This window comes from Aulonocara sp. 'chitande type north' Nkhata Bay, linkage group LG20, assembly GCF_057382095.1.
Source record: "Aulonocara sp. 'chitande type north' Nkhata Bay isolate Kocher_YH1m ecotype deep benthic linkage group LG20, A_spYH_male_GT1.1, whole genome shotgun sequence".
Lineage (NCBI taxonomy): Eukaryota > Metazoa > Chordata > Actinopteri > Cichliformes > Cichlidae > Aulonocara > Aulonocara sp. 'chitande type north' Nkhata Bay.
The window spans coordinates 5861261-5888621 of NC_141363.1; the positions used below are offsets into that span (position 1 = coordinate 5861261).

Sequence of the window (27361 nt, forward strand, 5' to 3'; positions counted from 1 at the left end):
ACAAAATATTATATAGTAATTATTTTTTAACTTTAATTGTTATTTTTATTAGGCCCTCAGATGGGTCAGTGATTGTCAGCAACATTAATTTTCATGCATTTTTATTTTTTGTACAGTGTCAGATTTTTTTTTTTTTTCAAAAATTGATATTTGAGGTCCTACCTCCCAAAAATGCCACCTTCTCACAATACTTTAAAAGTATTATATAGTAATATTTTTTCCCACTTTAACCTGCTGAGACTTGAATTTTTTCATGGCATGCATTTTTAATTTCTCTTTGCTATTTGGGCTGATTGGGACCTGAATGTAAGAACAAAGAATTATCTTTTTACCTGATGTAGTTTCTGAGAAGAAGATATCAGGCCTTTGCAGAGCAAAATTTAGTATTGTGGTCTAGACAACCCACAATGTGATGTCCACATATGTGGATGCCAGGTCGTAGGAGGTTAAATCACACAGTTGTTTAAGACTACTTCAGCCGGAAATATAAATAGCAACTATTAATTATAGTTTTTAGATTATACCCCTTTTAAAGAAGAGGGTCTCCAGCTGAGATACAGGAGAAGGTGCAAATGGACAGACTGTGGTCTTTGCATATAGGTTTCCCACATGGTGCTGTCAGCACTTCTCTTTCTAACCATGCAAAAGTCACACTGCCTTAACATTGCAGCACCCTGCAGATTTGAACTGATTCCTTTTTTAGCCTGTAAATACCATCCAAAGTTTCTACCTCTGAAGCCTCCTCGATGTCAGCCTCAGAGTCCTCAGAAGAGGATGAGGTGCCATCTTCACACTCATAGTGCACGATCACTTCCAGAGCCTCCTGTGTGCTGTAAAGTCTACCCATCTCTAAAATGACTGTTCCTGCACTACTGCTCATACTTCTAAGCAAGGCTGCTGTGCAGCTGCATAAATTACCTGAGCAAGAACCAAAGTAAAGTCCAATTTTGTTTTGGTTCTTGCTGCTGTGATATCTTTGAAGCTCTGAAAGGTTACTCATCATTTACTGTTACTGAATTAGTTAATAATGCAGAGTGTGGTAAGAGAAAAGGTGGATGTGGGTGACATCCACCCACAGTTCACTCCAACCTGTCTAGAAGAGCAAGTGAGGGGCTGTGTCATGCTGCATGTTAGAAGAAACGATGGAGAATACACTGCAGATGAGCTTTCAGCTTTCCTAAAGGGGGCAGAGCTTGATCCTACTGTCATGAATATTTTATTTGGTTTGACCGAGTCAACCACATGAACCTCACATTCATGAGCTGATGGTTCTTTTTGGAGTTGCTCTTTTCCGAAAACTCTGAACTATAGGTGTACAGTTTATACCAGACGTTTCTGAAGTTAGAAACGTCTGGTTCACCCCCAACCGGCCACCCCTCCCTGAGACCAAAGCACTTGCTCATAGGAGGTCATATTATGTTGGGGGGTTTTGTGTTTTCTTTGTGTTATTGTATGGTCTTTACCTTATGATACAGGCAGCCTTGAGGCTACTGTTGTTGTGATTTGGCGTTATAAAAAATTGAATTGAATTGAAGTGATTTGGATGAGAGTTTAGTTTTGCTAATGTGAACAAGAACTACATTTCTACAGTGGAAGTATGGGATAATTGAATGGAAGACTTTTTAAAAATATTGCAGTCATTCAGATAATGCAAAAACAAGGCAAATCTGAGCAGCATGAGCTCTTGAAATGTCAGCAGAGACTGCACCGAGTACAGGAAAGCAATCCCTGAGCAGCTTTTCAAACTCACAATCTCATGCAGTTGACCGTGAAAATTAACAGTATTTGTTGGGTTGGAACAGCAGAGAGTATTCTGTATAGCGGAATTTTAAGTGGTTAAAATCTGAGTAAAACTGGATTTTTATTCCAAAACCTAGCTGTTTGAGATGGCTTTGAGATCTTGAAGGCAGTGAAGTGTTATAAGCGGGTGGTGGAGTTCTTGCTTTAATAGTACAGCTTTGGTTAAAGCAGAACTATATAACTGAGCTTAGTCAACATCACTATGAATAGGAAGTTAAAATTGCTTCCCTTTTATTTCTCTGTTTTTTTTATTTTTTATTATCACGGTCGGTTTGCTTGGTGGACATCGTGACTCTAATTACAGAAGAAGTCTCCCAGCATTCATCATTCTGTCCCTGTTTGCCTTTTATGCACCGCTAACACACAGATACACACACTCCTATCCATATAACAATACAACCAGCACCCTCAGTATCTATCTCCTCTCCATCTTTTTTATACACTTCCCACCCCACTCTTCATCTTTTCCTCCTCCTCTTTCCTTCTCCCATTCCATTTTCTCCCCGGTCAAACATAAGAGCGCTCATTTGTCACCTGCATGGATTTCCTGTCAAAGCCCACTACCTCTAGTGTCACAGCCCAGATGACCTGAAGAAATGTGTGTGTGTGCGTATGCATGCACGTAACTAAGACAGAAGGAAAGATGGACGGGTTAAGCTGGAGTTAAATCTATGTGTGCGTGTGCCACACCGGGATTTCTGACAGATTTCTCTGCTCGTTGGCTCTCTTAAGTAAAATATGTGAGGTCAGGTGGGAGGCAGTAAGCTTTAAAAGGAATGCAGTTGACATGACTGAGGGTGACAGGAACCTCGTTCCCAGCCACAACACACTCGATCAGCAGCAGGTGCCAGTGGGGCTCCAAACAGCTTTGTGATTCCTGCCCAGGGCTTCCCGCTGGTGTAAAACACCTCCTCTGACACCCTTCAGAAGTCAGTTTAGTCAGCGAGCAGATTAATTTTCTGCAACACTTGATCATGACAAGTATGTGAAATTCAAATAGATGGGGATCCACTGAGTTAGAATCATCTATTTACCAACACATAAGGCTACTGAGTCACGATTTACGGAAGCCTTGTCCCCCACAATGCGGAGCTTGTCTCACCTCCATCCATCCGTCTCCTCCTTCTCTCAGCGAGAATAGCAACAGTGCTGCATTTCCTGACTCAGTAGCACGTATTACCAAGGGAGACTAAATCCTATGGAGGTGTAACGTAGTGTGGTCTGCTGAGTCAAGAGCTCTTTTTCAACACTAGCTTTTTAAATATATATAAAAATATAATTTGCACAGCAAAAATCACGCATGCACGTGTGTTTTCAAGCACGGCAAAACAGCCACACTGCATGTCAACGGCGCTGCAAAGCAACCTTTTAAAATGGCGTTTTTCTGATCCGTTTTCTGCATATTTTGAAGAATTACTGCTGGTGAAACACATACTTAAGAGTTTAGGAAGGAAGCAGTGTCTTTCACTGTGAAGGTGAAAAGATGAGTTTAAAAGATAATAACTTTGTACCTATCAAATAATACCTGAGAGCACCGCAACAGCAAGGTCATATGTAGCAGTAAATAGCCCATCAAAGTAAAGTACTCTGGACTTAAGTAAAATAGAAAGAATTTAGAGTAGAGAGGAGGGTGGGAGCATTTTCATTTGTGATAATCACCAATAAGCAAAAATGGCAGAAATGAAGTAACAGGAGTGTGATACATTCCAGTAGAGCAAGGTCACTACTATTAAGGGCAGGTATGAGAACCCTCTTTGCTACTATGACAAATCTGCATTAAGAGTCAACAACAACAGCTTAGCCAAAATACGGGAATCGTTGCATTTGAAGGCAGACTGTGTAGTCAGACAGTCAGACTGCTACGCTGTATGTTAAAGCAAGGACAACATCAGATAATGTCATTACCAATCTCGTTATCTCTTCCTACAAATCTGATGCTTTTAGTTGATCTGTTCCATAAAGGAAAGGCTGAGTCATTTGTAAGTGAGATGCTTCATGTGCGTCTTGATTTTTTTCCACCGTGTTTTTGTTCATTACTAAATTATTGTTTTGCTTCTATTGATACACCAACCAAAGCTGAGTAAAGAAAGATTTTTTACCATTTAGGCTTCTTTTTAATTTGATTTGCTTGGTTTTTCTCCCCCTGATGTATCATTTTCTTCTCAGTAATAAAAATTAAGTAGCATACCTCAACTGCGGTTTCATAGTCAGAGCCGTCAAGTAGGGTGACTTTGACAGGGACAGTCTTGGGCCGCTTGGAGCTTTTCTGGGGGGATTTGGAGGCTTTGCTGGGGGTCTTCTCTGAGTTATCGTCCATATCCCCCTGGTCCTCTGGAACCTGGGAGAGGGAGAATCCTATCTCTCAGTGAGTGAGCTTAAAATTTGCATTTTGTCTTTTATTTAACTGTTTGAATTTTTAGTCTTGCCCTTAAAAAAAGACTTAAATTATTTGATCATATGAGGCAGTCATCAAATGCATGTCGTGTGAGCCGCTGCTCTAAGATGTTAAGTTAGTGGCACGGGCAGGATGGGCTCACTGCCTTGCATATCAACGAGAAAGCCGGAAGGCCCCTGAGTGATTGAGAGGCTTGAATAAAATGATCTACAGCTGTGCTCCCACCTGATTGGTTCTCCTGGCGTCACCCTCCATCGCAGTCTTCATTTCCCCAGCCAAAGCCTTCTCTGTTGTCATAGAAATGGATTACAGTCCTGCAACCACACATAAACATGTTCTGTCAACATCAAATCTCTTCATGCTCCAAAAACTAGTGTGAAGTGTTCACTGCTATTAAAAGCCCAAACTGCCTATAGAGTCCTGATGGATTTCACTCATGACATGTAAGCAAAACTGCACAGAGCATTCTGAATCTTCACTTAAGCTGGACTTTGGTGTAATGAACAACCACAGGCATCCATTTCAACTTCCTGTGCAGCTGACAGCTACTATGTTTGGTATCTTTAATTATCCTTTACGGCTGCAGAGAATGACCATTGTTTTTAATGTGTATGGTTATTGGATTGTGTGCAGAGAGATCTTGACGGGGAGGAGAAAAAATAAAAAAGGGGCAGCTCAGTCAGTGCTGGCTCACAGCCTCCCACAGGAGCACTCTGCATGAAGAGCGTTTGGCTTCAGGACGCTCCTTCTCATGCTAGCAAAGGAGATAGCATAAATTACATCAACCAGAGAGTCCCGCAGCAACACACAGGACAACAGACACACTGTGATAGGAGAATGAGAAAGAAAATAAGGTGAAAGGAGGGAAAGAGGACACTGATATCGGTCTGACGATGAGACAGGACAAAGTAGCAAAGAAAAAAGGTTATGAGGCAAAAGAGACCAGAAAGAGGAAAAGAGATGAGTTAACATACAAGACTGCTGCTACAATATCCGGGAGAGCTACAGACAGATGGAGCTTGTCATTTGAAGGTGACCAGTGCTATACCCAGTTTGACTCCTGCACAGTGCTTTTTCTCCACGTGACGTACAGGAAAATGGCTCATATTCAGATTGGGTGTTACAGATAAGAAGAATGAATTAGGTAAGATAAAGCCCTGAGGGAGACTATAGCTTTTCTCTGAAAGGTGAGGACGGGGTCATGGGTTTATGTGAGCTTTAGATTCAGGGTAAAATTTGAAGATTAAATTGGAAAATTTCTACAGAAATACGAGCTGTTCAAGTTCTTAAGCTGAGCTAATTTGGACTGCGACGGGCCAGTATCAGTGCCGAGTTTTAACAATGTCCCTCTTTACCCCTGTCCTCAAACATACATGATGATAATTGCCGAGTTATTAGGGATGACCCTTTATATACTTTATCTTGAAGTACTGCGCTGGAATTTTTCAATCTCAAGATGGCAGTTGCAAGCAAGGAGTGCATACATTACTCTGTAATGTAACAATTCCCACTTAAGAAACTCCAGAATATGCAGCAGTTAATATTCATTACTAGTATAGTTATAGGAGAGTAAATAAAAATAGGGATTAGTGAAAAAGAGGCATGTGAAGCACTGATAAATAGTATAAAGGTGCAGAAGAGAAGTATATTTGGTCCTATAATGGCCAGCAAAGTGTTTGCAAACCATTAAAGTGGTGGTAGTATTACAGTACAGTAGCATTTTTTTCTTGAAAAAAAAAGAAAAAAAAAAAAAAGAGGTGGGGGAACTAATTTGCATTTTTTCCCTCAACCAGCTGCCTGATGACACTTCTGTGTTTACAATTCTGGAGTCTCGAACACAGCACATCTCAGCTTTCATGATAGGTCAGTCTCACGCTGCATAATCACGCCAGATCAAAGAGGAGTGCAGTCTGGCTCTTGGACGGCTGCAGATGTCACACGCTCTATGCAGTGAATCTCCACAACTTTCAAGGGCCTGCAGGTTTTTAATTAGTTTATTTAATGAATAATAATATAATTGGTTACAAAATGTACTCTCATTAGGGCAGCATTTTCACTCATAGCAGGAAGGTTTTGATTTCAAACTTGTTCTCGGTGAGTTCCAGCTTTATTTCCACGGTCCGGTCCAAAGACACTTCTGTAAGCTCACTGCGCTTCTAAACTGGTTCGAAGTATAAGTGTGGGTCATCTCTTCGTGTTAACCTTGTTGTGAGCAAGGTTAACACAACACAACTTTAATATAGCTAATGGGTAACAACATCATTGTTCAGATTTACGTATTTTCTACAATATTTGTGAAATTTGCCTTGTAAAACTTATATTAATGCAAAGCCTTGACGTCAGAGTCAGACATAAATACACATAGCGGGCAGATAAATAACAAAACAAAAAATTCTGTTCAGACAGTGCAGGCAGGAAATATGGGACAGAAAGGTGGATGACATGTAACAAACACCTCCAAATCAAATAGGAGGCTTCAGGGTTATTTGATGAGCTTCTTAGACATTTCTTATTAGAAATACAATCTTCTTTAAAAAAAAGATTCAATTGCTGTTTTGTACTCAGAAACAAACTGAAGACGATTCAAATCCCCAAGTCCATTGTTTTACTCTCACATCTATTTCTAATGTAATCCAACTTGTACATCCACTCACGTGAGCCAATCAGATCTGCCCACTGTAATACACGCACTCAGTGTGAATGTCATCCCCATGAGGCAGCTGTCAGAACAATGTGTCTGTGAATCACAAGCGAGCTTGAGAGGAATCCTAATAGATCAGTGTCAGAGACTTTAGGCCGCTCATTTCACACACATCATGATTGTGAGGCCAATCAATTTTTTCATTTGGGTCACTTTATGATTCAATCACTGCAAGTCCACATCAGTTCTGGTCTCTGCACACCTAATCATCTGTGTGAGTGAGATGATGGAGGCTGAGATGTGTGTGAGGTGTGAGCCGTTGCTGTTTCTTACACACAAAAATCCAATGACAGTCAGCATCTTCACACAGACTCCTTTTAAAGGTCTTTCTCTGCAAAATCATCTGGGGCTCTTTGGTCCTTGAACTTCAAACAGCGAGCATCAGGGAACGTCTTTGTGAACTATGACAGTATGTCGCAGGTGAAGCTCAGAAGCTCAGAAAACATTGTTCAGGACTGAGGGCCTCCAAAAATAGTTACATTTACATAACTTGTGTCTTTACAGAAATACCTTTTATTATTTATAATTTGTGGTATTTATACTTTAACATTTACTGGACAGCATGTGACTGAATTAATCTGAAAGAAAACAGAAAATCAGTGAATATGGAAAAGTGCTTATGTTGGTTATATAACTAATGTACTGTACGCTAGTACTCACAGATATCACTGTTCTGCAGATTTTAGCATTTGTTTGAGTCAGACAACTAAAATAATCCCAGACAGCTCTTCCTCTCTGCTTCCACAGTTATCTATTAAACTCGCATTATGTGGGCACTGTGGTACACGTCTGTGGAAGTGGGTGTGATGCAGATGTTTTTCTTGGCTAACCAAACAACTGCACCTACAACTAACTAAGGTTGCAGAGGCCCAAAGTGCTGTACTACTGATCTTGTCAGATACTGACATGCCTCATTATCTTCACCATTTTTCTTTTCATGCGGAAAAGAAAGTTTTCACATGACTCTGAGCAGTTCTACACCCTTACTGCTTTCATAGGAACTGAGAGGGTAAGAGGCAGCCAGGAGCTGCTAATTAAAATGATCATTAACGAATGTGAACACATCTATAAAAGTAGATGTTTTGGCAGAGGTCAGAGCATGATATGCTTATGTAATACATATTGGACAATACAACCACCAGCTGCAAGGAAAAATTTTGTATTTGCCAAATGGGTGCTTGTGGTTCCTAGAGGTTGCTGGCTCTTATTGAGTGAAATCACATCAATAGAAGGTACAGTGTCAAAAACCTCCTGGTGTCTGAATTGTAGTGCTTCATGTTTGTTTACAAATACTCACTAACTACTGTGCTTGTACTTGTAGTAAAACTTGAAAATGTGCAGCGCAAGACAGAAATAGAGAAATGTTGCCGTAAAGTATGTTGCACCTTTGTAATACTAGTCATGATCCACATGCTGTCAGATGGTCATGCACCACAGAAGCCCCACCCACACTAGGCCTGTGTGGGTGGGGCCTTATTTGCTTGATCCTACACCATCACCATGAAGTCACATGATCAATACGGTGTACAAAAACACAAGTATGTCTTGTTTGGAATGGTTACCAGGATAAAAACCTCTTCTCTCTAAAACAGGGGTGGGCAACTCCAGGCCTCGAGGACCTGCAGGTTTTAGATGTGTCCTTGAACCAACACAGCTGATTTAAATGACTAAATTAGCTCCTCAACATGTCCTGCAGTTCTCCAGAGGCCTGGTAACGAACTAATCATGTGATTCAGGTGTGTTGACCCAAGGTGAGATCTAAAACCTGCAGGACACCGGCCCTCGAGGCCGGGAATTGCCCACCCCTGCTCTAAAAAGAACATGGCAGTATGGCTTAGGTTTGGAACATCTGGAACAATGAAAGTGGTGGAAATGTCTGGACATAATCTAAGGAGCTTGGAAAGAAAGCGACTGAACATCTTCAAGTTTCTTGAAGATGTTTCACCCCTCATCTGAGAAGCTTCTTTAGTCCTAAAACCAAATGTTGGAGAGTCCCAGGTATTTAAACCTAAGTGGGAGCTGTCCCTTAGGGGGGTCGTTGACCCACTATTGATTATGTGCTGCATCACATGAGTCAAAGCGTGAAAAAAAGCATGGATCATTATCAGCAGAGGTTTCGGGTAAAAGCACTGTGAGACCTTGCCTCATTCAATTGTGCCCAAAAATCGACAGAGGAGACAGATGGTTTGAAAGAAGAGTTAAAGAGGCCATCTATGTCTACTGTGAGCAGCAATCTTTGAATAGAAGGGGTTTCTTACAATACCATCTGTCTGCCATCTACAATCCAGTTTGCCTCCCCAGGCACCTCAAACACCACTCACATCTCGCTTCAGGTGATCTCAACAGGTCACATGATAAGGTGAAGCAAGGTCTCACAATTGTTTTATCCCAAACCTCTGCTGATAGAAGGGTCATGATGTGGGCTTTGTTGTTGTTGCAGCCACAGAACATGAGCATGTTGCTGAGCATGTTGCTGTTGAACTATTAATTCCTCTGTATACTATTCTAGATGAATCTGACACCTGAAGTTTGGCTAAACTTTGGTGATGCAACAGTACAATGAAACCAAGCACAACTACAAATCTGCCAAAGGATGTAAGTGTTGCAACGGACCAATCAAAATTCAGACCTCAGCCTAAATCAAATGCTGTGGTGGACCTTAAGAGAGCTGTGCATAAATGGATGTCTGCGAACTTCCGTTAACTGAAGTAACATTGTGGGCCAAAATTCCTCCACAATTTAAGCAACTGATAAAAAAAACAAAACATGATTGCTTCAAGTTTTTGCTGTCAAAGTTCTGTAAAAACTCTCTGTTTCATGACCACGTTTGCTATTTGCAAGGCAGGCAGTGTAAACTGGATTGTATATCATTATAAAAGTGATGAAAGTCAGAATAAACCTGTCAACCAAACACTAAAAAGAATGAGGTGCTTTTACCTTCAGCTCCACAGCTCTGCAGGTAACATAAGTATAAAATGGTAAAATGATCTCCATGGGTTTGTCACTAATAATGACTTTTTTTACACTGCTAGTAGTAACTTGAGTTTTTGCTATAATAAACACATCAAATCCATCTCACACTTCCTTTCATTCCCTTTCTCTTGAGAGTGTCGTGTAAAAAGAAAATAATCTTAAAAATGTCTAAAATGAGTCTTCTGATGTTTCTGTCTTTAGTCGCCTGGCGAAGACAAGTTTCAAAAGCAAGTAGAAAACCCTTTAGCAGCAAGTTTGCAGAGGTTTGTTTATGCACAGCTCTCTTAAGGTCCCATCACAGCATTTCAATTAGGCTGAGGTCTGGACTTTGACTGGGTCATTGCAACACTTTGATTCTTTTCTTTTTGAGCCACTCTGTTGCAGATTTGCTGCTGTGCTTGTTATCACTGCCCTGTTGCATGACCTGGTTTCAGCCGGTCTAGCTGTCAGTTTCATCATTACGTGTTTGCACTGATACGCTATGTTTGGGTTTCTCCTAACGTAGAGCTGCACATTTTGGTCTCTTCTGTCTAAATGGCATTGTTCCAGAAGTCTTGTGGTTTTTTCAGATGCAACTTTGCAAACCTAAGATTAGCTGCCAGGATCTTTTTAGAGGGAAGAAGCTTTTTCCTGGCAAATCTTCCAGCCTTTTTCTAATTGTACTGTTATGAACTTTAACAGGTAACATAAATATGTAACAATATTTATTTTAATGACCATTAAAGGTGAATAATGTCAGTAAGAATTGTTGACCTTCATAAAGGTACAGTATATTATTAGGTATTTGCCTTAAAACATTAGCTATGGGATGTTTTGATTCAGTTTAGTTGCATACTATTTGCATTTTACTGTTGTCAATACAAAGTGAGTCTGATTTATAGACCTTATGTATTTGATTTGATAGCTTCATCCTTATCCTCTGATAAGGATGAAGCTACATCTTTATCCGGCTGACTCGTAACTGTTAACTCTAAGTAAAATTTCAAATAATTTGGGAACCATAACTCAGTTTCAGTAATACCTCCAAGGGTAGCTCTTACGGCATTAGATGTTATATATGGTCCAAGACAGTTGACTTTAATTGTTCTTGCTTCTGCATTTCTGTGTTATTTTTTGTGGTTTTTTTTCTTCTTTTGTTGTTTCTTTTTTAAATCACATTTGACATGTCTGTGAAATACTTTTTCTTTTTGGCTAACAAATTAAAGATGAGAAACATCTAACATCTATGATTAAGTGTAGCGCTGACTGCCAAAAAGAAAGGATCTTATCTTCAAATGAAATATGCTTTGTCTGCACAAGAAACACTGCCAGCTTAAATGTGTTCCAAAACACAGCACGTATCAATAAGATTAGCTGCATTTAGCTTATCAGTCAGTTATTGAAATTCTTTTCTTTCACAAGACAGACAAGCAAAATTCACACAGTCAAACTCACGATCTTCACAGTCCCACGTACACATACACAGACAGAATTCACTCACCATGTCTTTGTATCTCTGGAGACTACTTCCTCTGTGCTACATTCCAGTCCACACAGGAATCATTACTGAGCACCTCAAATGTGTTAGCGAATGCTTGGATCAACTGCAAGCGTTTCAAACTCACTCAGCTGAAAAAAGTCTCAAACTGCAGAGTATTAACTTCATGCCAACAAAAAGAAGCAAAAAGCAGACAACGTGACAGTCCGAGCACTCATCATCTGCAGCAGGGCAGCTCAGATAAATTGCCAGATAGTAAAACACATGATGGCTGATCATCTAGGGCAAAATGATGTCCACAATGCGCCATTTACTGCAACCTGACTGAGTTCATTTGTCTTCATGCCAGTTTTTCAAAAAGCTTGTCAATTTAGAAGTGCCCCAAAACTGATGTCTTCAGGCAGGCATTAGTTGCCCACAGGCCCATCCTTCACTTGCAGATGGGCAGAAGAAATTTGTCAAATATAGCGTCTCAAAAATATGTCACAGCAGAGCAGGGGAAGCACAGGAATGACAGCTTGTGGATTCCTTTCACTTCTCAAGCACAGTATGCTGTCAGGAAATTGTGCATGTGCTAACAGCGTCAAGTGTTTGCCTTCCTCCAGAGTATACTGGGGAAAAAATAAGTCTAGTGTGTGAACAAATCAGTGACAAAAGCAGCAAACAGTGTCATCAGCACTTCTTTTGCTTACAATATCAAAGCTCTGCAAGAAACTTGTTTTGGGATTTGGGATTTTTTTTTCTTTTGCAACAAAGAAGCTCAAGGAAGTTTCACAATCCTGTACTAAAAAAAAACACATTTTTAAATTCATGCTTGTGGTTTTAACCAAAACAATAGACTGTGATAAGAAATACTTCCAAAAACATAAGGTTTGCCTGTGACAGCGGATTGAATGCCGCCAACGGCTCTGTTTTTCAAGTTTTAGACCAAGGTAGCATTTAAATATGTAGCTCAGACCTGCCTACTTGAATAAGTAAAGAGGCCTAGTCGCCCACTTCAATTTAATCAAATCTGGTGTCGCTGTCTCTGGAAGAAATGCACCATCCTCTCAAGCATTTCTTGCAACATCCCCCGAGGGGTTCAGACTTTACTTCTTTGAACTGACGGCCTTATTTGCAAATGTAATGTGTTTCCATACCGACCAGTGATTTAGCGGCATGAAAAAAAATTGACCACAGATGCTTAAAAGGTTGTCTAAACAGAAAAAAAAAAAACTCCAGCATTGTAGCATGTGGCCTGCAGCCTACACAGAAACTGACCTTGAATTTCATCGGTGGTACTTAAAAGCATTTAAAGATGTCCTTCTAGAATACATATGAAAACATTTGCATAGATACTAGAAAGATTAATAGAAATTATATAAATGAAAGGCAGGGATGGGCAACACTTCAATTAATTGAATTCACTGATTGTTAGATATGAGTTATTAACTCATTTTTTAATACATCAATTTAGAGTTGAGATGAAATATTATTTTGCTAAAACAAATACAACCTGTCTGTTTGTGCAGTGTTTTAGGAGAAACATTTTCTCGCCTATTAATATGAATTCAGGTCTCTTCTTTTGTTCAAGTGTGCAAGAAATCCTCAGGGAGTAAACTGGATTGTGCTGCTAGCTTAATGGTTTTCTGGCACTTTTTTGGAGGTAATCCCCCCCCCCAAAAAAAAAACAAAAAAAAAACAACAACAGCAAACCACTCAGTGCTTATTATTAGATGTCACCCGTGCAGAGGGACCGGTAATTCACCATGGTGACACACCTGCAGCTAATAGCGTGAGGATTCTTGGAAAATAAAAGTGACACCCCACTGTTACTTCTCTGTTGGGTTTATGGACTTCGTATTTAATTTAGGTGATGTCCATGTTAGTGGTCTGGCTGTAAGGAAACATGAGTTCATACATCTTTCTTTTTTCTTTTTACATATTTAGATCTGGAAATCATTACTTAGCCACAAGAAGCTCGGTAATTTTTACCGTGTAGAAAATGCCTCCAGCTGCTAGACCATTTATAAAATAAAATACGTTTTGCATGCTTTAAAAAAAAAAAAAAAACTCTCTATGCTTCCTCGTGTAGTGTATAATGAACAGTGTACCCACAATATAACTGCCTTTTATGTTAACAATGTGCATCTACACACTCACTTGTAAAAAATATGCACTGTAGTAGCATAAACTAAAGTACTGTATCTACACAGGAATCCAGAGAAGCCACCCACTGTATTACCCAATCACCGTTCATTCCTCACTGAGCTTCGCCTTTTTTTTTTTTTTTCAAGCTGCTCCCTCCACATCTCGGCTTTATAATCAGTGGCTCTCTTCTAATGGCATACACAGCCAGTTCATCAAACCTTAAGGGCAGAGGCTGGCTCTGGGAAACCAGGTATAGGACAGTGGGGGTTGGGAAAGAGGGAGTGGCAAGATGTCCTTGTTCAGGAGAAACCACATACACACATTCTCCAAACCTTTGGCACTCAGCAGTCTTGGAGGCAGATTGCGTAGCACGACTGTTAAGTCTGCTGCAAATCATGTCACACCACAGCCGAGATAAATGATACGACATCCAAATCAATGAGGCAGCAAGTTCATCCTCCCAGAGAGAAAGCAAGCCCAGAGGGAGTGATGCTACCTGCATCTACATAGCATAAGCACTCTCTTTTGGAAAGAGTTAACAAAGGGAATTACAGGGTTTAGCACAGATGCTGTGCTTCAGTGCAGAGTTCCACTTTCTCGAGCTGATGCAAAAAGACAGACTGTGTGATTGGAAACTCATCTGTGTGTGCTTCATTATCACTTGGAGTCAAAGAAGGTGGCGAATGTGCGTAGCAAAATTATTAGAGCAGGGGGTTTGGGGCGGGTCACTGTAAAGTTAATCCTCGCTGATTAAAACAAATCAAGCAGGGAAATCTCTCAAAATGAGCTGTCAAAATGCATCATTTGATTTATGCGATGACTAGCTTAGAGATTAATCAGTTTACATGAGTAAAACAGGCACCGCCTACCATTCAACACTAATATGTACTCTTATGTATACTCAGTAAAGGAGGTCAATGTACTTAACATAACTTGGGAATAGTTTTAAGGTCAAACGCTGTTTGAATTCCTAGAACAGGAATAAAATATTTCTTGCTAACCTAGAAATTCTTACTGCTAACCTACTAGATAAACATTATTTTGAGAAAAAAAAAACATGACTGAACAGATGCTTATGTAGGTGACACCTACTGTTAGGCATGTTGACATCCCATTGATTCATACAAATTGTCCAAACAATCAAGCATGCTGCCCTGGTTCACATTCACAACAAGACAGAGAAAGGAAGATTGCAGACTCTACGTATCATTTTTATGTAGCTTTCTACAGAATGTGTAGAGTATGAAATAGCTCGTTTTTAGCAGCATATCATTTACTCCCTCTAAATGCTGGATCTCTCAACTGATAACACACCTCCACTGAAGATATACAGTTATGTGGAAAATAAAGCTTTCACAGCCCTCTATGCAGTCCTATGAAAAACTAAGTACACCCCATGATTTAGTAGCTTTTAGAACCACATTTGGCAGCAATAACTTGAAGTAGTCACTTGAGAGGCTGCCAGTTTAGCTCACTAGGTTGAGCAGGTGACCCATCTGCTGTAAGGCTAATACAAAGAACTGGGTTCAAATCTGACCTGATCCCATTTGCTGTGTACCTCCCCTTGTTATCTCTCCCTAGCTTTCCTATCTTCTCTGCACTTAACAGACGCCAAAATATACGCAAACAATAATTTTCCTGTCTTTATCAGTCTCGCACATCATTTTGGAAGTATTTTGTCCCCCTCTCCCTTACAACATTGCTTCAGTTCATTGAGGTTTGTGGGCATTTGTTTATGCACAGCTCTCCTGGACCTTGACTGGACCATTAAATACTGGATCATTGTCCTCCTCCGTGAAGCGATACAAGCCAAGCTTTAGCTGTTGAACAGATGGCCTCACTTCTGGCTCTGGAACATTTTGGTCTACAGAGTTGTTCTTGGTCAACTTAAGTTGCCCAATTCATGTGGCTGCAAAATAAGTCCGAATCATCAAACCTCTAACACCATGCTTGACAGCTGGTATGAGGTGTTTGTGCTGATACACAGGCGCCTTGTTTGGTTTTCACCAAAAACGGCGCCTGTGCGTTCTGCCCAAACATCTCTACTTTGGTCTCGTCTGTTCAAAGGACATTCTTCCAAAATCTTGTGGTTTGTCCAGATGCAAGTTTACAAACCTAAGCAGAACTTCCATGTTTTTTTTAGAGAAAAGAGGCTCTTGGCAAATCTTCCAAGCAAGACATAGTTGTTAGTCTTTTTCTCTTTTTCTATTTGTGCTGTCATTAATTTTTTTACGTTAACATGCTAACAGAGGCCTGCAGAACCTAAATTGCGGCTCTTCTGTTTTATGCAGTTCCTATAAAACTGCATGATCTAACTGTCTGGAGCGAATTTGCTGGGATGTCTGCTTCTGGGAAGACTGCAGCACTGTGTTAGTGCCCACCTCAAGAGGTCAGGACCAAAGAACAGTTTTTATAGAGATGTTCACACTTGCTGATATATCAGTTTTATAAAGTGCCATGCCAGGGTGCTACTTACCCTCTGAATTCCTATGAAAGCAGTAGGGGTGTGCTTAGTTTTTCCACATAATTGAATGGAGTCTTGTGAAAACTTTCATTTTCACATGACTATATGTTGTATGCAGATCTGCAGGAACGTACTTGGTTTTTGTTTTATACTTAAAGTCTAATTGCCAAAATGCAAACTGGATCTTCATCTTTCTATTATTATTTTTTTAAAATACCTTTTTTAGTAAACAATGGCTGGTTGACAAAATTGGAAGTCTGCGCCTCAGTATCCATTATTCCAGATATTGACTGCTTTCACCAGAAATACTGACTGTTGCTCCTAGAGGGATAGGTCAGCAGAGAAGCTGATTGTTTTCCCAGGTTGCTGAGTGCATGACTTCATATGCTGTAGGTATTCCTGTGAGTATGTTCATTATGTTTACCTTCCGTATAATTAAGCAGTGTGGGCATCGTGATAACTACAGTTCTGAATAAAGTAATTATTTAATTATGTGCAACTTAATCCATACGCATGTAGCCTCTTCACCACCCAAATTAAATCTTTTCCCCATTTCATGTATTCACATGTATTTTAGCAACCTTTACTAAAAAGGTTAAACGGATAAAAACAAGACACAGCTTCATTCTTCACTGTCACAGGAAAATGACAGGCACGCTGTACACAGCACAATCTTTTTTTTCCTAATTGACCACAAAGGAGCGTGTCTCCACTAACGATAGTTAACACTGAGGCATCAGGCGTGCCTGTTTAAAATTCAGTTACCATGGGAACCCTAGCCTAACATCGTCTGTCAAGCGTATCAAAATAAGATAAAGAAAATGACAAAAAAATGAGAGAACAGCCTGTAGGCATTATTTTGCTAGTTGACACATACACAATGCGTGAGAGGGAAGAAGAGGTGAACCATCACATGGCACTGAGCTCAAGATTGTGACAGCTCGAGTAGAGGTAGGCATGCTGAAGTGGTGGGTGGAAGAGGATGACCAACAGTTTCAAGTTGGATGTCAGGCTTGTAGTCTGCATTCAAATGCCTGTCGTGAACACAGGAGGTCAGCCGAACAAGATGTAGATATATGGCAGTGTATCGCTTTGGAGGGATTATGTTTGTGTTTGATCATACAAGACACAGAAATAAGTTAGACTAGTGTTTAATCGCGTTACACCCTTGGGGAAGAGAATATTTTTGCTTTACAAATCTGATCTAACCATATCAAATGTGATATACAACGCGGCTGTTAAAGTGATTATTTTATGGCTTTCAATACACTGTAAATGGCAACATGGTATTCTCAGTACATGTCATAGGTCTTCAAGCTTCTCATCTGATCATACCTCAAAATAAATGTCTGTCTTTATGAGTAGTTTGAAAATTCACTTTCATGATTATAATAAAGCTGTACAGCACTTTTTCAGCCCAAGCAAAATCGAGCAAGCCACTCTACTTTTAAGATTAAACTTGAAGCTTTTGTTATTGATGAAGCGTATGGTTAGAGCTGGATCAGGTGATCCTAAAACCCCCCTACAGGCCTAGGTTGCTGTGAACATCACATGTTTCACTGAGCATTTCTTCTTCACCTCTTTTCACTCTCTTTGTCTTCATACCCCACTCTGTACTTAATCATTATTACTAAACTCTGGCTCTCTGCAAGTGTTTCTTTTGTCTCGTCTCCCTCCCCTCACTCCTAGCAGGTCATAGCCCCTCCCTAAGCCTGGTTCTGCCAGAGGTTTCTTCCTGTTAAAAGGGAGTTTTTCCTTCCCACTGTCACCAGGTGCTTGCTCATTGTAGATCTTTACCTTACAATATAAATCACTTTGGGGTGACTTGTTGCGACTTGGTGCTATATAGATAAAATTGAACTGAACTGAATTACCTTTACAGTGTCTGTTAGGTTTTAGAAGTTACAATGCTTTACCTCAGAAAATGCATTTATGCAGGTTCTAAGATTATTATGATGATTATTGATTTTTTTGTACCTGTGTCAAACTGTGCAACCAATTGTTAAAGGAGGGATCTCCAAAAGAAAAACAAATGATGTGATGTCTTCCTAGATCGGGCATTGTCTACTGTCGCACATCATTTGTGATGATAATACAGTGACAGCTTATTACATGCTGCTTGTTATCCATAATATGTCTTTGAAAGCTCCTGTTACTTCGAAGCAATATGAGTTTATCCTGTGGAGAATTCCCCGTTGGCTGTGAAAAGACCACTGGCTATGCTTCAATGAGCTATTACAAATCGATCATAGGATGACTTAAAATAGGACTCAAGGGAGAATTGCATCAATGTGTGCTAGTCTAAACAAGCACTCTTGCTGAATTTAGGTGCATAAAAAGACACATACGAAGGTGTTTCCCGTCAGTCTATCACATGATGACCTAAAAGGATGTGTGTGTGTGTGTGTGTGTGTGCGTGCGTGCGTGTTTGTGCGTGCGTGCGTGCGTGCGTGCGTGCGTGCGTGTGTGTGTATTGATTGGTGACAGACTGCACAGAAGCTGCACATTAACCAGAAAGTGTGAGACTTGCATATAACCTTGCAAGTCTCACACTCTTAGTTTAGGAGTTCGCTTGAATATCTGCTACCTGTCACACATTAGAGGAAGTTGCTCTGTGGAAAATGTACCATGTAATTCTCTTACTGTACTGCTTGCAGTCAAACTTCTAGCAGCACCATGACAAAAACCTATATAACCGTTATTCAATATTTTTTTCCTGTAAGTGTTCACCTAAACATACATCTACACAAAGAGGCATTGCTCTAAATGAGGGACGCGAGGAGCACCACTATGACTGCGTATAGTTACGATTGTTATATGCACCAGGGAGACCAAAAGTGGATCAGGTGAAAGGAAAATGAGATTGGAGGATGCATGAAGGGACAGAGGTGTGATGGACAGATGGATGGATTTTAGATCTATTTTTCCCCCCTTCTTCACTCTGCCTTCTCAGTTTCTGAAATTCTGAGTCTCGGAGATACTGTAGCCTGCGGTGTGGCTGCAAACAAGCCAGAGACACAAGGACTGGCAGTCTGTTTGAGTATGTGGGTGAACAGAAGGAGGCATTACTTATGATGATAACTTTTTGGAAGTGTTAAAATAAAGCTTGCGTTGTGGTTATTTTATGTTTTTGTGTGTATTTTGCTTTCCTTTCTTTTTTACTGTTTGCCTCGGTGAATTCTCTTTGTTGTTCCTCTGCTTGGCAAACTTTTACTGTAGCAGCTGAGCTATTAAGTTCTCTATGAAAAGGAGACGGGAAGGGGGAGGGGTGATGTAATAACTCATTGTTTTAATCAATCTTTAGCTCTGATGTGCAGTTTACAGATTCACCTTGCGAAAGTGAGCAAATTTTAAAACCCAAATTTTCAAAATAATGGCATAAAAATGGACAATTACCCCCTACACCTGTTGCCTTTTTCTGAAAACGCAATTTGAATCAGTGCCACTTTGCACCTTTTTTCTTTATTCATTGTTATAAATGTGCCGTTTCAATCGAAAAAAGTAACAACTGCCGTCCTTCTACTTTCCGAGCATTTTCATTAAATAGCCCACTTTTAAACAGTGCAGTTGACATATTCAGGAGACCTTTCCCTTGCCTCGGCGCCCACGCCTGCCCCCTCTGCCACACCCGCGACAATACACTTCAATTAGCTCATTATCTTGAGCATCAGCTGTTAGCTCCATAGACATAGAGAAATAATAATCCTCTCTCTCACACACACACACACACACACACCGGCATTTCCAAGAATAGGTCTGAACAATTGTACGTGGGTTGTATGTTTTTAGCGAGGGAGCTGACCAGACGTTATATGATTCAGTAAGCCGATAAAGGTGTACTTGCTTCTTGCTGGGCCTTGATATGCATGGAATAAAGGGTGCCCTCATTCCATGCAGCTTATTAAACCAGCCTGCCGACCATATTGGTCGTATTAAGGCTAATGTGGCAACACCCTCTTCATCCGCCCATGACACTTGAGGAACAAAAGCAGTGTCTTTACGGAGCACGCAGGACGCGTATTCGCGCAAAGCTATAATCACCGGTGTGTGTGATGCTTCTCGCCTCCAATGTCACTTCGTAATACCCGGTAAATGCAGCATGCACCTGTTCCGCTGTCATCCGCGTCGTATGAGACAAACAAATAAACATGCATACCTGTCCTGTCAGAGCTGGGTGTCAGGCTTCAGCCCAGATTCTGATCATTGAGATGAAGGGAACTGGAAGACGGACGCCGCCACCGCCCCGGAGAGCCTTTTTCTCTGCCTCGGGAGATGCAGCCCTGCAGGCTGGGACGGAAGATAGGCACAAGCCGGCAGGGATGGCTAGCAGTCGGAACGGCTAGGAGGACAGAGGAGAGGCGGTGTAAGCAAGGGAACTCCTAACGTCGTGCGTAATGTGAGGACCGCTCTGCTCGTGACACGCAGCGTGTCTTATCACTTGCTTTACTGGTTTTCGGGTCATCTTATCCCGCTGTAAGGCTCAGTAATGGGGGGTGGGGGGCTGCTGGCTGGAAAAGAATTAATTCTATAGCCTAATTTCACTGTAATCTAATAAATTACAAAAGCCATTAGTAAATTTGGAAGATTATAAAAGAATTGAGTGCAGTTAATATAGATGCTTACTGCATTATAGGGAGGAATTATATGCGTGTTGTCTAGTCATATGTTATCACACTTAACGATCACTTAAAAGCTGGAAATACCAACACTATGGGTCAGTTTAGGCTTAATAAGAAACGGATTCAATTCTTCCCTTCAGCAGCTGAAAAAAGTTAATGGCCCAAGCCCTCCAGTTTTGTTTTGTTTTTTAAATAAGTCAATAACAGATAATAATAAAGAAAAAGAAACCAAGTTGAATATTGTTCAAAGTCAGTAACATAGTAAATGCTGCTGTTTCCTTTCAAAAATCATATTCGTTCGACTTAATTGGACTTAGCGTTTTTATGCTGGTCGTCCACGCCCAATCTGCAGTGACTCTGTGGCCCATCAGAGGGCGCCTCTGTTTGAGCCACTGTGTTAAGATTAGTTTGAGATCAGGTTTAAGTGTAAAGGCAATACTGATGGGAAGCAATCTTCACAAGATGATCCCAGAATTTTCTCTGGCAGGCGTCATTCCACTGAAGAGAGCTGCCTTTCCTTTTTCATCATTACCTGCAAATACAGCTCCCTTAATCTTTGCATGATACAATTACAAACATATGTGACAAGGTTTAACCCCTCATATTATTTTATATTCAGGAGTTTTTCAAAGCCCATATCTCACAAGGTTAAGTAAAAACTGCCACACTGTTCTGTGCAAAGCAAGCACTGTGCTGAATGGATGGAGGCTCTGTGGGTGATGTATTGCAATGGTGAGTCATAGGAACCTTCTGTGCTGAACGCCCTCTTTGGCTTCATGCACAAGTGTGTTCTGTTGAAATGCAAATATGCATACAGGAAAATCAATTCCTTTCACGCTTCGCTGGGTCTGCTTCAGCTGGTTACAGGATATGCATAAAGGAGGGGTAAGATTTCTGGAGGAAAAACTAATGCTATAGGATATGTCTTGATGCTTCATTGCCAAGTTTGTCTGTGGTCTCTACAGTGACCAAGTACCCGCATCAACATTTATTGGCTATCAGAGGATTATTTACCTGTCTTTATAATAAGCTTAAGTCATGCAGAGTGGTTAGGATAATATTCCTCCACTTGGTGGCAGTCATTTACCAGCTTTACTCTTGTCACAGCCGCCACAATGGTTGGAATTTACTATAAAAATTTAAACGCTCCCCTATAAACAAGGTGCATATAAAACAGATCAAACTCCTAAAACTATTTCATTTGCTCTGCACCTGCAGTTTTTCTGTAAAACCACACGTATTCTGGCATGTGCCATGCTTTAATGGCCTGGTTGCGCACTCTTACTCACCGTTTTCTCTGGAAGTTACCGCGTCCCAACATTCCTTTATATGACATTCCCTGATTGACAAATCAAAAGGTATAAATGAGAAATATAAAATCCTTTCATGACCATGTCCCTGTACAGTTATATGTATTATATATTTACTGGATTGTTTTAATATTAGGCAGCCAACTTTACGAGTTTCTTTTGTGAAAATATAATACACACAGCTCAGTATATTTTTCTTCAAAGAAAAAACTGCAAACAAAAATGTAAACCTCAAAATGTTTCTTGCAATCTTGTAAATACACACTTTCCAACCAGTATTAATATAATAACTGCACATGTCTGTCTTCACATTATAAAAGTTGCATTATCCATGTAATTCAATAAACCGACAAATGGAAACATTTATTGTATTTTAGTAATATAAAAAATGATTATGGGCCAATATCCAACTTTAAAGCAAATACATTTTTAACATAACTTTTATTTTCATTGTACTGCAGTTTAAGTTCCTGTCACTGCTGCATTGACCTACTGGTGACAGTAGACCCTGAAATGAAAATAAGTTAAAAACGGGAGCCAGCGATTATTCTAGTGGGGTTTTTTTTTCTTCTTTCTTTCTCCAGAGCTCTCAGACTCATGTATCTCACAGGGGACAATCCCACAGTGAATTGCCAGTAATTTAAAAGGTTAAATTACAAACAAAAAAAGACTACACTATGGCTCATTCCCATATGGCTCCATTTTGGCAATAATGTGCTTCTACTGAGGGCCATTTTTTTGTTAAAGGGCTTTCTCAGGTCATACATGTGAACTGTACATGTAAGCTCAAAGGCTGATTGCATAAGTATTTGTATACATGCTGAATAATACATCATAAACTCTTTAATAAGCATTTATGGATTAAGCTAATATAAATGTCCTCATATAACTCTGAAACTGCTACTACAATAACAAATGTTTTCTTCCTTTTTTAGTTTATTGAAGTAATGTGGTAACAGAAAGGAGGATTCAGCTTAGGCTCGCAGTGCTCCAAACATCTGCTGTTCCTACAATATGTTACTGAAAACATCTTGAGCAGAAATAGCCTCGAATCCGTGCTCTTTGCCAAGTTTGACCCAAGTGAGGATTTGATAAATAACTAGACCAGAAAATGGAAAATGGGAAATTTCAACTGTGTCACGTAACCACAGAGCAGTCCTCACATTCAGCCTCAATGACAGGGATTGAGATAGTTCAGGAATGCAGCAATTAAAGTAAGTGTGAGAAGCAGATGCTTGGCATGTGTTGGCATCTGAAAACGCTGAAAGATAAATTATTCGTGATAAGGCATTTGGTGGGTGAATCAAAATGTATGGTTGCTTGAAGCAATGCTGTGTTTTGGACACAGCTGGTCTTCACCTAAAAGTCTGTCTGGTGTGTATTCTTTACCATTGTTAATACCCTTGCATATTGTTTTCTGCAGCATGGGAAGGAAACAGGATGAGAAGCCATCTGAAAGATCCTGAAGAAGGGGTGAACAAAATCACAGTAAAGCCATGAAACTAAATTAAGTGCACTCCTTTTTTCATACTTTCCAAAGAACTTCACAAACTGATTTTTCCCCAGCATGCATTCTTTAAAAAAAACAAATAATTTAAATATACTGAAGTGGTGCATGTCTATATTCTCCATATGTTAACATAGACTCATGTTTTAAGTCAAATCAGACAGCTCTACAGGCTATACCTTGTACAAAAAAGAAGAAGAAGAAAAAAGACTGTAACATCACTGTTTTTTAAACATTTTTGCATTTACAGAGTGTCTTTTTCTGCTTTGCTAGATTCTGGGTGAACTAAAAAAGAAAATGGTTATGAAGGAATAAAAGCAAAACTCTAGCGCAGGTGCACAGGGCATTGCTGTTCCCATAAAATTCCCCGTGGGTGTGAGAGTCATGAGCTTATTCTCTTCATCTCTCTGCCGATCCACAATGGTGAGTGAATTTACAATCTTGGTTGCTGTGGTTTACACATATCGAGTGAAAAGGGAAGTTGCACTAACTCTTCCACTCATTCTGTCTTCATCTTGTTCAGCTTTGATCACTGCCTTCAAACACTGAAAGGAAAAAAAGGATTTAATTGATTTTCTATAACCCAGAAATAACAGAGCTCTTGTTTTCTTTAATATGATCTAAATCTAGCTCATTGCTGGACACAGTAATAAATAAGGTTTTATACAGTGAGATGGTTGTCATGATTTTTTGTTTGTCTGCAGTTTGTTTGACTTGTGACCAAATAAACACTGAGAAGATTTCTGTCAGCATCTCTTGTTTAAAAGCAAACATGCTTTTACAAGCTTTCAAAGTAAACTAGTGTTGTTGTTTTTTTGTTTTGTTTTGTTGTTTTTTTGATGTACTGATCATCATTGAGATTCTGGGCTTTGGTATTGTGTTTGCTTTCCAAGTATTCTAAAATACTGTTTGGGAAATTTATGCACATTTTTGTATGTTTAATTATATTAGAACTATTTATGTACATAAACATATAATTAAAATAATAATAATTGTCTTTATGTAAGAAATCAACTTGGGAAGTTTAAATTTTATTAGCTTTTGATTTAAATTTAAATTTCACCCAGTGCTTCCTGCAGAAGTTCTCTGATGACTCTGCAATAGTCGGCCTCATCACTGATGGGGACGACAAGGAGTACAGAGGACTGACTCAAGACTTTGTGGACTGGTGCCAGCTGAACTACCTCCAGATCAACGCCAGTAAAACCAAGGAACTGGTGGTAGACTTCCGCAGGCACAAGCATTCTCCACTGCAACCACTGAACATCCAAGGTATGGACATTGAGGCTGTGGACAGCTACAGGTACCTTGGTGTTCATCTGAACAATAGACTGGACTGGACTCATATGGACTGGACTCATAACTCAGACGCCCTCTACAGGAAAGGGCAGAGCAGGCTGTACCTGCTGCGGAGACTCAGGTCGTTTGGAGTGGAGGGCCCACTCCTGAAGAAATTCTATGACTCTGTTGTGGCTTCTGCTATCTTTTATGGCGTGGTCTGCTGGGGCGGCAGCATCTCTGCTGGGGACAGGAAGAGACTGAACAGGGTGATCCGAAGGGCCAGCTCTGTTCTAGGATGCCCTCTGGACCCAGTGGAGGTGGTGAGTGACAGGAGAACGGCGGCTAAGCTGTCATCCCTGATGGACAACATCTCCCACCCCATGCAGCAGACTGTGACAGCACTGAGCAGCTCCTTCAGTGGGAGACTGCGGCACCCACGGTGTGGGACGGAGAGATTTCGCAGGTCTTTCCTCCCCACTGCTGTCAGACTCCATAATAAAGACTTTAACTGATCAAGCACACACATCCATACATATGCAATAATACTAAGTGCAATAATCCTTTCTGTCATCGTTGTATTTTACTCAGTTGTATATAGTATTTGTATTTGTATTCTATTTTTATCTTATTGTATATTTATTTTATTTTATTCTACTGTATATAGTATTTTATTTTATTCTATTCTGTACAGTTGTGTACTGTATTTATTCTTATTGTATTCTAATTTTTGCCTCATAACTTTTGCACTGTCCACTTCCTGCTGTGACAAAACAAATTTCCCACGTGTGGGACTAATAAAGGTTATCTTATCTTATCTTATCTTAAATGTGATTAAATGGTGCTTTTCAATAAAAATGTGTAAAATCATAAAATACTTATTTTTATTTAAACCCCTTTAACTTAAAACAGCTGCTTCTTGTACTATGACCCTGAAAACTTTAGTAGTGTTTCTATGTTGTCTCTGTGGGGAGTTTGTTCATGTGTTATTCAGACATTAATTTATATGACAAAAACCCAAATATCACATTTTAAAATGACTTTTGGTGGCAGTTTTCTCCAGTTTGGAAGTTTCCAAACTGCTCTCTATTAAAAATGTTTGACTCTAACATGTCAATGAAATGACACAATAACTTTGTACTTACAATAATTAGGGGAAATGATTTGTTCTGCTTTTTTTTTAACCCATCCATCTATAGGGTCTCGCTTTGGTAAACGTGGAAAACATTATACCTGCTAAACATCAGCTTGTTAGAATGCTCAGTATGGCTCAAACATCCCGGGGCCTTGACACACAACCTGTTATTGAGATCTGGAAGGTGTTCATTTAAACCGATCTGCAAGCTGCAACAACCTTACCATATCACGCTGCAGACAAACATCTGTATTGTCTGGAGAAGCATAAATCTGCCATTTGGTTTGATCACTGTTGCTCAGATTTACACAGCAAAGAAGGAAGAAAAAGCCAAATTGCTCCACTGCGCCATGGAATGATGTTGTTGTTGTGTCACGGATAGACAGCTTGGAAACTATGTGACAAGTTGAAATCAGTCAAGTTGGTAATCTTGATGTCAAGAAGTGTGAAACGTTTTGATGTGCAATACACGGCTGCACATAATCACTTCACTTCTGATGGGAAAATTCATCCTTGAGGCTTGACTGTAGGTGCCAATATAAAGTCTGACTCAAAAATTCAAAAGACAAACAAATCAATCATGCATGTGTCATTAGTGATGCACATATAGGTATGTTACCAATACCTACCCAGTCATGCACTCTAACCATGTCTGGCAATTGCTTGTGATGGATTAATGTGTAGCTACTGTAGTCGATCAAGATGGATTCAGCTATATGTAGAATCAATCCCAAGTAGTATATTACAAAATATACTGCTGAAATATTAATACAGTTAAGTAACAAGTGCAATATTTCCATATGAAATGTTGTAAAGCTAATGTAAAAAGTTAGCCAAATTGAAAATTATTGTGCAAGCCTAAAGTACAGCACTCGCATTAGGCTTTAAAACTTGGATAAATGTACTTTATTAAATTAGTTTTAATTAATCGTAAGAGTTGTGGGGAGGCATGAAGAGGTTCGTGAGGGACCAGGGCAATGAGTTTGCACTAAATCCTGAGAAAACCCACACAGAAAAGTATGACGCTACTGCAAGTGCATTAACTAAATGATTAATGTTGCAAATTTCCAAAGGTGTTGAAAGCAGAAATAAACCCTTGAGGCTAAAATTACAGGCCACATCATTTTTACTGCACTTAATGTGCATTTGCACATAACCACATACAGTACTCAGTATGTCCCATCAATGTCACTCAGAGTGAAAACTGCAGGTCTGCAGCCAGCTCGCCGCTTTTGGCTTTTATTAAGAAAAACAGTAAAAATTAATAAATAAATAAAGTCTTTCTCTGCAATAATTATAGTTATCATTCTTTGACAAAATTGTGAAAACCCCTATGAAATTAACCACATTGGAATGAAAATGGGGATCAGTGAAATGGAACAATCATTTCTCCGATCAGTACTGTAGGTGTTAACTCTACATCGTAAAATGTCGTGTTCTAAAAATTGAGTTGTCAGAGGGGAGCAGTAATCAAGCCCAGAGGCCAATAGTTTGTTCATTCATGTTATTAAATTCCTGAAGGAATCTTCACACATAATTACATCTACGTGCACCTGGTGTGGTGCTACAGCC

The 27361-nt window shown here is 39.8% G+C and overlaps 2 protein-coding genes across 9 annotated transcripts in view; one reads left to right on the forward strand and one right to left on the reverse strand.

Moving 5' to 3' along the window:
* LOC147304978 (band 4.1-like protein 1) overlaps positions 1 to 20418 on the reverse strand; it is a 49586-nt gene extending 29168 nt beyond the window's left edge. For 3 of the 5 annotated variants that reach the window (XM_086276409.1, XM_086276408.1, XM_086276404.1), the window contains exons 1-3: positions 20097 to 20418; positions 4421 to 4509; positions 3989 to 4138 (exon numbers count right to left, since the gene is read on the reverse strand). In XM_086276409.1, coding sequence (XP_086132535.1) covers positions 3989 to 4138; positions 4421 to 4492 — 222 coding nt within the window. In that variant the 5' untranslated portion in view covers positions 4493 to 4509; positions 20097 to 20418. Of the gene's footprint in view, positions 1 to 3988; positions 4139 to 4420; positions 4510 to 11349; positions 11662 to 20096 lie in introns of those variants that run through there. The other 2 variants (XM_086276405.1, XM_086276410.1) reach the window with 2 other exon arrangements.
* On the forward strand, positions 19652 to 25521 carry LOC147304979 (uncharacterized). Of its 4 annotated transcripts, none has more exons than XR_015126556.1 (3): positions 19652 to 20303; positions 23293 to 23799; positions 23900 to 25521. XR_015126556.1 is itself a non-coding variant. In XM_086276412.1 (3 exons), exons 2-3 carry the CDS (start codon positions 23761 to 23763, stop codon positions 25167 to 25169), a joined length of 765 nt encoding a protein of 254 aa, XP_086132538.1. In that variant the 5' UTR covers positions 19652 to 20336; positions 23293 to 23760; the 3' UTR covers positions 25170 to 25521. The 4 variants fall into 4 exon arrangements, 3 of the variants coding, with proteins under 3 accessions (XP_086132538.1, XP_086132537.1, XP_086132539.1); XM_086276412.1 differs by having other exon boundaries at positions 19652 to 20336; positions 24444 to 25521; XM_086276411.1 differs by having other exon boundaries at positions 24444 to 25521.
* The last annotated feature ends 1840 nt before the right edge of the window (positions 25522 to 27361 follow it).